The following is a 12,308-nucleotide window of genomic DNA, read 5'->3' on the forward strand; positions in this document are numbered from 1 at the left end:
CTCTTGCGAAAGTCGGCTCGGCTGCCGGTGCATCAGCTCAGAGCCCACACCAGTGTCGTGGCCTTAGCTTGTGTTGTGTGTCATCTGTTTTCTGAAGACAGTCAGTGGATCCACCTTGCATAGACATTTTTTATGTCAGGCCTTCTGAAAAATGAGGAGCCAGAGGGGGCCCCACTGATTTACCAACTGTGTCACAGTCCGTTTAAGGCAGAATGGCACGGGCTGGTGACAAACAGATGTGTACAGAAGGGACAGCACCAACACTGATGGATGAAGAAAGTGACGGACATACAAAAGAAGATGGAAATCAAAATACAAGGTAAGACTATAAGTGGGCGATTACATTTATATTGCCTTTTTATATATAAATGTATATAATTTACATATAAACATGTATAATATATAATATAAATAAATAAAATATTTAAACGTTTACACATAAACATTTAATTTATAAGATTATTTTAAAAAGGATCAAATATATTAAGTGTGTGTAAAATACTTGGAGTTAGATGAAAGTGGTACCTATAAGACTAGTAACGTTTTTAGAATAATTTCTGAAATTGTACACAAATTCGGTATCACCAGATTTGTGAATTTAAAGCATAAACCGTTCATTTTATAATATTTACATCAACCTATATATAGTGCTGAATAGAACTTTTTTTTTCTACTAAGTTAAAAAAAAAATATTGGTTGAGTTTCTATTTTCTAATCAGTAAGTATGCGTATGTATTTATACCTCCCACCATGCCACAAAGGAAGATGTCAACTCTATTTGTAAGAGTTAATTTATGCTAGCCCGCATTAAGATATATTAATACTATTAATGGATACTAACGAGATGTAGGTCTTTGCAGGTGGAACTGTTCTGGTGGGCATTCAGGATGCAATCATCAGGGTCCTGTCGCAGACCAGCAGAGCCAGGGCTGCCCAAACGGGAGACGCCGTCAACCACTGAAAACAACAGAAGGAGAAAACCTTTAACATTCCTTTAATCATGATACAGATAATGCTAATAACCCTAAAGAATACTGTATTAATCTACATGCATTTCACTTTTAACTAAAGGAATTATGAATTTTTATATTTTATGTTCTGTTACACAGTTCTCTATAGTGTTTTCTAAATAATTGTCTTGCTCAGTTCTGTTAACTTAAAAACTCCAGTTATTTGAAACAACAATCGCAACGAGCATCTGCTAACAGCTGGCAAAGCAACAATGAAAATCGCCAGTTTTCTTTTCTCTCTCTCGTGTCAGTAAACAATACCTATGATAAATAGGTTACTTTTGACTCAAATACCTTTTCCCAGGTTGTTTTAGGTTTAATAAACAAGAAGTTAACTTTCCTCTAAAGTTCTTTGTATGACAAGGTACATTAAAGAGTGCAGTGATCTGACAGTTGATATAGAGCTACTTAGTTAAAAAGAGCCTTCACGTTTCATCATAATCTTTTAAAAGTAATGATCAGAATCTGTCCTCTATTTGATCATTAATGATGGAACAAGAACAGTCTCTGAAGCATCTCAAGGACATGGTGACATCTTGATCTCGGTTGGAGCAGTTGCAGATTGACAGCTGTTTCCTGCCGGTCAGGCCCCAGATCCTCACTATCCTTGAGACCCACCATGCGGTCGCATCGCCTCTCTGCCTCTGTACGTGTACCTGCTCCCACTCTCGTTAAACATGCAGGTCCTGGGAAACACAGCGTTGTCAATGCACTGAGAGGTATTTAGCGGGCTTCTCAGTTTCTGGAGCCAGGCTTTTGTACAGTGCATGTAACTGTGGATGTAATGAGGAAGAACAAATCTGACTCCCTATTAGATCTGTTGCCTTGACTCTAACCCTGGGCTCTGTTTCCTGGGCTTAGTCATGCTGGCTCTGCACCTTTTTAAAAGAATGTTGCCTAGAGCCTGAAATAGACAGGCTAGCTCATTCTCCAGACTCTGACCTTTAAGGGTGTAACACTTTCTCATTCATATAAAGATTAAAAAGTTGCAGAACAGAAAATAACATTTATTTTGTTGGAGGTTTACAGGAACATCGTGACCTGACCTACATGGACAGCTGTAAGAACAAAGGATTCCAACACCAAGAAGTTTGCAACAGCCTAAATCTGACTTAGGGAAGATGCCTCTCCAAGACATTAGTTTCACATCATCTTGGTCTGCTGGCTTTCCAAATAAAGTCATTATTCCTTGCCCCAAAACCTCGTCCCCCAATTCATTGGCCTGTCATATGGCAAACAGAACAAGTTTGGGCTCGGCAACACGGCCTCAAAGGAGAACACGGCAGCTCACAGCCCTCAACAAGAGACAAGGAGACACAATAGTTGGCAGCTCTTTAGATAGGATTTTACTTCTGTTTTACTTTTTTTTTTTTTTAATCTAGCAACCTCATTTTTAGCACCTCATTGAAATATACAGATAGAGTTATAAATAAATTAATGAAGTAAAATGGCATGTTGGTGCATCTTTATTCAATATATATGGCATTACATACATTAACAAATGAAAAGTAAATGTTACACAATATGTAGTTAAGACATGAGGGAGTACCATTAAATATAATGATATTTTTAAAATGTTCATGATTATAAGTCAAGCTGGATACTGATGCAGATTGCAAGTAACAGCTAGAGTCAAGTTAGCTTCAGCATAGACGCTGACCTTCTCCATGGAGACAAATGATAAAATCTTTTAAAAGAAATGACAGCAAAAGATAAATTTGAATTAAAGCGTCTGAAAGACAGAGATTGCTTTTTGAACGTTGACTATTCTGGGCTAAGAATCTAAGAAATGAGCTATGTTCCAAATGAGACTCTGGAGAATTAAATTGGATACCACAGGGAAAATAAATAAACAAACATAATTTGCTTAAAGTTTTTTTTTTTTTTAACATTTTTTATTGATTTATAATCATTTTATAATGTTGTGTCAAATTCCAGTGTAGGGCACAATTTTTCAGTGTCTATCCCTTCCCACCAATTTGCTTAAAGTTTTGAAAAATGAAACAATTTTTTTTCCACATCTAATTTGTTGACCATGGGCTATGTAATAACTAATCACCATTTTATCAGAAAATACTTTACATGCATATTGTCTTGTTTTGCTGTTATTATTTTTACCAGAAAATATAGTCACTGTATTTGTATTAGTCTTTGTCTATAAATATTCCATACCACTATTGTGAATTGAAATTTTCATCAGATACGACTTCTGTTAATCTGTATTATTCATTTTATAAATAAACACCAAACATCATACATTAGCTATAGCCAAATTTTCTGATAATGTAAAACTTTGTAATGAAAATACACAGGTAAGTATTTTAATAATGTTTTACCAATGTGGTGACTAACCACATAATGCTTGAGATTTGCAAATTCACATATACATAGCAATAATTATTTCTCATACATAGTCATGTAATAAATACTATTAATGTGAATTCAAAAATTTGGCTTCCCGAAGTATTTTATTTTTGAGGAAGTATTAAGAATATGGTGTCAAAGATATATTCTGAAATCAGTTTAGATGTATAATGTAATTTTTAATAAATGGTTTTCTTCTCTGTTAGTTAAGTCTCCTTGGATGGGGTCCACACTATATTATGGATAATTCTATAATAAAACACACCAATATATTAGATACCCAAAATTTACATTTCCGTAATATATTATGCATGACCTCCAAAAATTTAATAGGTAGCATTGCATTATAAGTAGCATATTTGGAAATTGTATTTTCTTATAGTCTAAGAAGTTAGAATTAAGATATTTATGGACACCTTATAAAATTATGTATATACATCTATGTCAGTCAGAGCATATCAGAAGTGGCCATATGTAACCATATATTACCCTGATACTGAAGCTAGTTGAATCCACAACAGTGCCTGGCCTCTCTTAGGCACACCACTTATTTACAGTGAGCGCTAGAGATTTGGGAGTGATTCCCAACATACCCAAATACCTTTGGGTTTGAGCTCAGAAATAAGGTAACACTGACCTGATTCATGGAGACTTGAGATTTCCCAAATTTTAAGACAATATTTTAAGTACCCAAATCTGGAAGGAAAAAAATGACAGTAATATTGATTTATATTAGGAGCAGCAAATTGGTGGCCCCCAGCGTGACAATTAATTTTGCTTACTGGGCACAGTGTTAGAAAACGGAATTCTCTTTTAGTATCTGTGTAGCTATTCCAGTTTGCTGGGGCCCCACCACTACCTGTTATTTCACACCTGGGCTGCTTCACCTAATTAAAACAAACAAAAAAGAATCATTACACTTCTTAAGGACATACATTTGCAAAGGTTTGGTTTAAAAAAAATTCACAATTGTAGTTAAATGATACCATTTCAAAACAAAATGACTTTCTATCAGAATGTGCTTTTTATATGTTACATTATTTTAACCATTTACCCAGTTACTGAGGGATCTTATAGAAATATACTTTAAAGGAGGTAAAATAAAGCAAAAGAAGATGGACACCTTTTTCCAACATCCTTCTAGCTCACACTCTCTTTCTCTCTCTCTCTCTTTTTTTTTTTTCTGTCTTCATGCCTCTTAGCCATATCCAGTTCACAGGGCTATTTCATGCCCTGACTTTCCTCTTTTTTAACAAAAATTATCCATTTTAAGCATGTTCTTCCACAGAAAAATAACCTGTTCCAGTATTCAGTATTTCTTCTTTTTCTTTTTTCTCCTTTTATTTCCTTCTGTTTTTCCTTCTTTTCTTCCTGACTCCTTCCTTTTCCTCTATAAATTTATATTTCTACAGGAATACGTACTTCAGTGAGAAGAAATGTGTGTGTGTAATAGATGAGCTAAAGTAATTTAAATCATTGTAAACAGTGCTTTCCCATACCTACAAATAAATACTTTAAGGCAAAATCTACCATTAAAAACTGGTTAATTCTGACGCCAGAAAATAGAAGTCACATCTTTTTAATTTTTTTTCATTTGCTACCATTATAACTAAAAAAAAATATAAATGAATTTGTCAGAATTCGGGGTATTTGTGAAAATAACTGGCATTGGTTTTGATGTGGAAGGCAGGACTAGTCAGTGGATAATCATCGCTGCATCCTGAGGTATCGCATCCCTCCGTCAGATTCTGTGTTGAACCTCTCTACAAGGATTGTGGTGGCCGAGTGAACTCACTGTCATGGCCAGGTCCACGTGGGCGAGGGCTGCAGCTGCCAGGCTCACTGACAGTGTCCTCGCAGCCAGGAGCTGCCAAGCCCTCCCCACACTGGCATTGCAACCCGAGGGGAAATGATTCCAGATCAATTTCAGCTCCACTCTTCCAAGGACCACTAGCCTCTCAAGGTCCAAATTCACAATGAGATGCTCAAAGGAAAGCATCAATGTCAGTGAGTGCTTATCCAATGAACAAATCCCCTCAACTGCAGTCATCTGTGGACATATTTCTGCATAAATGCATGCGATTTAGTCTCTAGGCATTGACAAATAAGTCTCTTCCATATCATCATTCTGATTCTTTCTCTCTCTACATCGCAATTTTTGAAAGAAATGTTATCTATGATTTCTACACTTCATCAACGAAGTACCAGCAGGCAGCATTATTAAATGACAGCATTTTTAAAAATACTATTTTGTTTCTTCAGACTTCTCACCTCTTGTCCGACAATGTTCTCTGAAGATATGCAATTAAGAAAGTACATTATTAAAGAATTGATGCCTCCTTACGTTTTCTTTCTGGTAGCCTGGAGGTTGCTATCATTATAAGCTTTGCTTGATCGATTTCTTGTTTTTCTCAAAACAAATAAGCAGTGAAAAAAAAATAACACAGTCATAAACCTTTAATCTTAAGAGTAACACGTCAGTTCTGAAACTAATTTTAAGTTTGACTCGAAAATATAGCTAGACAAAGCAATTGTCATTAGATGAATTGTACAAAATAATTTGGAGGTGAGAAATCAGCTGCTGACCCAAATGAAACCCATACGAAACAACACGTGAAGCAGAAACAGCATCAGATTGTTCATAAAGCAAAATCCTTATTCAGGTGTCAGTTTTCCAGGCATAGTGAAAATATTTGCATACTAGCTATTTGGAAAATATTTAAAAACTAACGCGTATTCTCCATAATGTAGCATAGACAAATATAGGTTCTCAAAATGCCTGACAGAATACCTCAGAGAACACGGCCAGTAATCACTTCGGCCTTTAACTGCTCAGGTTTTCTCAGTCACATCACAACTGTAAGGACGAGGGGATAGTAAAAAGAATCGGGATAAAGTATCAAGTTTTCAAAGTTTAAAAATGCAGTGGCGATTGGAAAATTTTTAAAACCTCAGGATCCCTATGGTTGTCCCAATTCTGATCACCAGGGGGGAAAAATAGGGTAAGAGGGTCCTAAAACTTGCTTAAGATGACAATGGTCCTACAGAGAAGGACCTGAAATGACAGAGTTGGTGTCCAAAAAAAAAAGAAAAAAATGCAATAGAAACTACCCCGAATCGAACAGACACCAAAGACTTCAAGTTTCCCAGAACAGTAAAAACAAAAAAAAAGAGTAAAAATACAAAACTGCTTCCAAATAGCAAAGAAATAAAGATTGCTTTAATAAAAAAAATCCATTAAGTGCATGTTTTATGCAAGATGTATGGTAAATAGTGAGGAGAATTCAAATAGGAACAAGTCTTGTCTGCTGCCCTTCAACTATTATGAGATTGAAGTATATTTCAAAGGATGCATCTTGGGATACTATTTCATCACAATGAAAGCCTTTTTCTTTGTAAAATCAGAGACATTGCATTGAACAAACATCTGCCAGAAACATATGAAGAAATGAATTGTCCTTAACAAAAAAGTTCTCATGCACATCCTTTTTTCTAATTGCTTATTTAAATATTTAATTGTGAGAATGGGTCTTTTGCTTTGCTACTAGGAAGTTAATTTAGCTTGTCTCATTCATAAATAATGTCATGCATACAATCCATTAGGGTGCTGAACAATAATTCGTATTCATATTTGACGAAACACTCATAGGAGAATCTCTTTTACAGAATACACATGAGTTCCCTGTACCTTCAATAGCATGCTGACTTGTATATTAATTCCTTATACAAATATTAAATGAGTCCCTATTATGTGGCAAGAAGTATGGTAGACGTTGGGGTTATAAACAATGAATGGTTTAAATAAGAGAGTAAATCAATGCAGTGTTAATAACGGGTAAACGGGGTCAACTTCTCATGCTAAGAAGTCACTGGTGGTGGAGTCCTAACATGGCCTCCAAGTACCACCTGCAGCGTACCTGGTTTGTGCAATTCTCTCTCTTTGACTGGGTGAGATTTGTCAGCCTGATGGAACATCATACCTATAATTATATTACATTATGTTGCAGAGGATGTGTGGATATAATTACAGTCACCTGATCAGATGATTTTGTGTTAAATCAAGAGAGAGATTATCTTGGGTACACCTGGCCAAAGCAGGTGAGACTTTAAAAAGATGACAAAGGCTTTCTCCCGCTTGCCTGAAGGAACAAAATGAAAACTGTTTTGGAGAGTGTCACGTGGCAGAGAAGGGCGTGAAGCTCTTAGGAGCTGAGAACCTCTAAGCAGATGGCCAACAAGAAAGAGAGGCCAGAGCACTAAAACTTCAAGAAACTAAGTCCTACCAACAACTAGTGAGCTTGGAGGAGAAACCTGGACCTTAGGTCAGCTCACATCTCTGGCAGCCTTGTAGGACCAGGAGCAGAAAATTCAGCTAAGCCACACGCAGACTTCTGAGCTGCAGAAATTGTGAGATAGTAAATATGGGTTATTTTAAGCTGCAAAGTTTGTGGTAACTTATTATGTAACAGAAAACTAATGCAACCAAGCCAGTACATAAAGGTGCCAAGGGTGCCTGAAGAATCTTAAGTGACACTGTTAAGTAGTTAGGTAAGTGGGGGCACTGGGCAGACAAGGTGGATTAGAAGGAGGGTGGCAGAAGATGGCAACATACTCACCTTCCGCATAAAGGAGTTTTACTTCCTCTGAATGAGTGCCAGCAAGAACTCGAGCGCCACAACTGTGTGGTAACAGTTTCTTGTTGGCACTTACTTAGAGGAAGTAAAGCCCCTTTATGCTGAAGGCGGGCACACTGCCATCTTTCGAACCATCTTCCCTCTCCTGCTTCTATTTGCCTGGTGCCCCCACTTATCTACCTAACAAAAGCACACCAGGTACTACCGTAAGTAGTTTGTATGTGCCAACTTGTTTTATCCCCACAAAGAGGGCATACGTACATGAGTTATTATTCCCCGTGAGTAGGTGTTGATACCTGCATTCTTAGGGGAGCCAAGCATCCATCCCCACCAACTGCCCCCAAGTATATGAATTCAATCACAGGGCAGTGCTACTTCTCATGTTCCTCAAATCTGTTTTCTTTTAAATCTAAGAAATTTCATGTATTTTCCTATAAATAATTTTAAATTAAGAATCTGATTTGCTCTGTATTTAATCTCTGAGTTGCCTACCAGTTGAAAATAATGGGCTCTGATGAAAATTATTACTTTGTTTAAGTCTTGTGATTCTGTGAAAGCAGCATATATACATGGCTTCTTAAAAATATCTCGAATATTAAGTTCTAGGGACAGACATTTGCTCTGGTTTGACAGTGCTCCAAAATGACTTTTTAAATAACCTTGAAAAAAGTTAGCTATGCCCGTAAGTACTTATTGAATATTATCAGTCAAATGACTTCAGCGATTTCATGGCATAAATGCTCAGTTAGGGTGATTGAGGGTAGTGAACTCAGGTTAAAGTCTAAGATTAAATTGAATAGAAACAACTGAATTCCTTTATCTTATTCCTACATAATAAAACTCTTCTTGTATATGAAAAACATTACTATATTGTGAAAAATACTGCCATACTTAAATTTCCAAGAAAAAAATACTCTTTTGAATATCTTAGAGATTAAGTTATTCAATAGACTCCAGAGTATATTTATGTAGATCATAACATTGAAAATCAATATGTATTAGCCCAAAATGTACATTTGTTATATATATTTAACCAGAGCAAGTTTTAAGAGGTCTGAATTTCCTTACACCTACTATATTAAATGTATAAGCCGTCAAATGTCAAAGATAAAACAATTGCATGTCACAAATTTAAAGCAACGTAGAGGAAAGGGCTATATCTCACCTATGAAAATCTCTGAGACAAAGAAAATGAATTGATTTTAAACAAATGGGTTGTAATGAATATAATAATCTAGATAATTTCCCTATTGAGAAATGCATGATATTTGACTCTGGTCTTCTAATCTATTTAACTATTATAAATTTAGAGCATATACGTTATTCAAGAAGGCAAAAGTAAGAATTCTTTCATTCAGCAAAACTACAGCAAGTGCACATGATGTAAATTTGGTAGTCTAGTGGAGCCAAGTGTTCAAACAGATAAAACAAACAAACAACAAAAAAACCCCAACGATTCCAGGCCTTATGGATCTTGAATGCTGGATAACAAAGCAGATGTGTGTCTGTAAGTGCAATCCTTGTTTTAATGAAACTCTATAAAGGCTACACTGGAACACAAAAGAAAGGTCATTGTAAAAGACTGCCCACGGCAACACAAGCATCTCAAGATTAGCACAAGTCACTCATATACAAGATGTACATTTGAAAATTGGTCCATAAATGCAACACTCCTAATACTTAAATCACCCTAAAAGTACTCTGAATTGCCATATGCATTTTTGTTATGCAGTCCTGTATTATTGCCTCTAATTATTCATCAGCCCTTAACTATGATCATTTAGTCATTCTTCAGTGTCTTTCTTCGCAGATATTGCAAAAGACTTCTGCAGTTACTTCTTTCATTCACAAAGTTTTAGCGTCCAACTTCTACTATGATATGATTTAAATTTGCTAATCCTATTCACTATTGGTTTAATAAATGGAAAAAGGATATTATTAGGAAAATATAATGAATGCAGGTAAGGTGAATGCTGTAAGCTGAAACTCCACTATAGGCATTCTTCAGGTTAGAAGACGACAACGAAGACGAAGATGAGGAAGATGAAGAAGGAGGAGGAGGAGGAGAAAGAGGGTTTAGAGTTTCCAGGCAGAGGTGACTCATGGGTAAAGGTAAGGGACATGACATAAGGCAAATGTGTAGTAAGGCACTTGTGCAGGGAAGGATGGGCTACGAACAAGACAACAGTTGTTATGTATTCTTTCATACTTCTGGGGACTACAAGCCTGAAATAAAGGTGTTGGTAGGGCTCTACTCTCTCTGAAGCCTCTAGGGAAGGACACTTCTTTTCCAGCTTTGGAGGTTGCTGCCTATCCTTGGCATTCCTTGGCTCACGGCATGCCCTGTCTCTGTCTTCACATGGACTTCTCCTTTGTGCTTTACTGTTTTGTTTTTATAAGCCATTGGATTAGTAGCCACCATACTCCACTGTGACCTTATCTTAAGTAACTACATCTGCCAAGACCCTCTTTCCAAATAAGGTCACATTCCAAGTACCAGGGGTTAGAACTTCACCATGTATTTTGGTGGGACACAGTTCAACCCATAACCCTAAATAGCAAATAATTTATTTGCTTGCTTTTTCACATCTAGTAGGCTTGGTTACTATTGTGTGGGTGGAGTATAAGTTGTAGGTTGTTACTGGAGTCACAGCTTTCTTTCAGAGAGGTTTTCATGAAAGAAATGGTCTTTTAGGCTCTACAGAAGCCCTGAGACTTCATGACCCTATGAGGAGGAACATCCAGTAGTCAGGTAAGTGTAGGTCCAGGAGAGAATGATTTAAAAGAGCAATGGGCACACATCCTACACTACCAGGAAGTAGAAACCAGGGAAGGCTGAGTGGAGCCAGATCAACTCTTGGTTAAGGATGGCTCAACACCCCATCCCTGAGAGGTCCAGAGGTCATGCTAGGGTTCAAGTCAGTGCTGAGGGCACACATTGTTAGTACAATGCCTGTGGAAGGATGTGGCTTCAGATGTCCCAGAGCTGGGTCTGAGTTCTCTGATCCTGGTTCAGAGCTGCTTCAGGTGGTGATTATTCTATTGAAGACCCAATAATGATCTATTAGAGCAAATTAATATACATGGACTAGAAGGGCATCTCATACCCTGGGTACATTTAAGGTGACGTCCATATGATCAGAAAATATTACTAGAATCATCATCAGAATACCATTAGAGAATCATTAAAGCCTACATAATTAGAATACATCAAATATTACTAATTATAAGATATCACAATTCCTTTTTTTAAACAAGCATATGAATTTATTCAACCCAATGATTCTGCAGATCCTCCCTTGCCTCACAAGAGAGTTGTCATTGAATATTCCTGATGACCCCAAAGACATGGTGGTGGGCCCTCATTTTCCCAAAGAAAAGATAAAAGAAAAAAAAAGGTACTTTTTATTAGCTTGACTACATTGATTTTCAGGGATAAAAATAGAATTGTAAAACATCTATGTATTTAAGTTATTGATCTAGTTGCATACACACAAGAATACATACATTATGTATTTCATAAACTGTCTTGATGTAGAAATAGTGTTTTTTTTAAGTATCACTTTTTATGACATAATTTTATTGCAACTCCTCCGATGTTTTCCAGAGTGTGTCCCCCTCCCTTGTCTGGGCTGTGTGTCACCTGTTGGCCCATCAAGGAGCTATTCACACACAGAGAGGAAAAGTGCTTTCTCATTCTTTATGTAGGTCTACAGGATAAGGCCACAGCCCAGGGTGAATGCTAGGTTCATGTTATATGCTTTTGCCCTCTCCTGATGGGACATTTTGTAGGCATGGAAAATCCCCAGAGGCTGAGGTTTTTCTGCTACTACGGGGATTCACCAGGAACCCTGCTCCTTCAGTCCATCTGCTCTACCATCCTACTGCATAGTTTCCATCCTCAAAAACACCTCATGGTTTAATATGGCTGCTGGTGCTCAGCCATCATATCCAAGTTCCAGACAGCAGAAAAAGGAAAGTCAGAGGACAGAGAGAACATATGTCCCAGGTAAATGAGCTCTCTTTAAGAAATATCCCTGGAATCCTGTCTGGTTCTTCTTAATAATTCTTGCTAAAGAATTAGGAAATAATAGATCCTGGCCAGCAACTGATATCTTTACTCAAGTATCTTCCTCAGACTGTGCTTTTTTGTTTTTTAAAAAAAGGATAATGATTGAACCTCACCAGAGAAGATATACAGATGGCAAGTAGACATATGAAAAGATGCTATTCATCACAGGTCGTCTAGGACATGCAAATTAAAACAACAATCAGATACCACATAACACCTATTGGAAAG

General features: G+C 36.8%; 1 protein-coding gene across 1 annotated transcript in view; it reads right to left on the minus strand.

Moving 5' to 3' along the window:
- The window catches only part of EYS (eyes shut homolog), a 1,182,030-nt gene that overhangs the window by 845,685 nt on the left and 324,037 nt on the right, over window positions 1–12,308 (minus strand). The window contains 1 exon segment of the mRNA XM_031455943.2: window positions 842–957. Within this exon segment, the coding sequence (XP_031311803.2) occupies window positions 842–957 (116 nt within the window).

This window comes from Camelus dromedarius, chromosome 6, assembly GCF_036321535.1.
Source record: "Camelus dromedarius isolate mCamDro1 chromosome 6, mCamDro1.pat, whole genome shotgun sequence".
NCBI lineage: Eukaryota > Metazoa > Chordata > Mammalia > Artiodactyla > Camelidae > Camelus > Camelus dromedarius.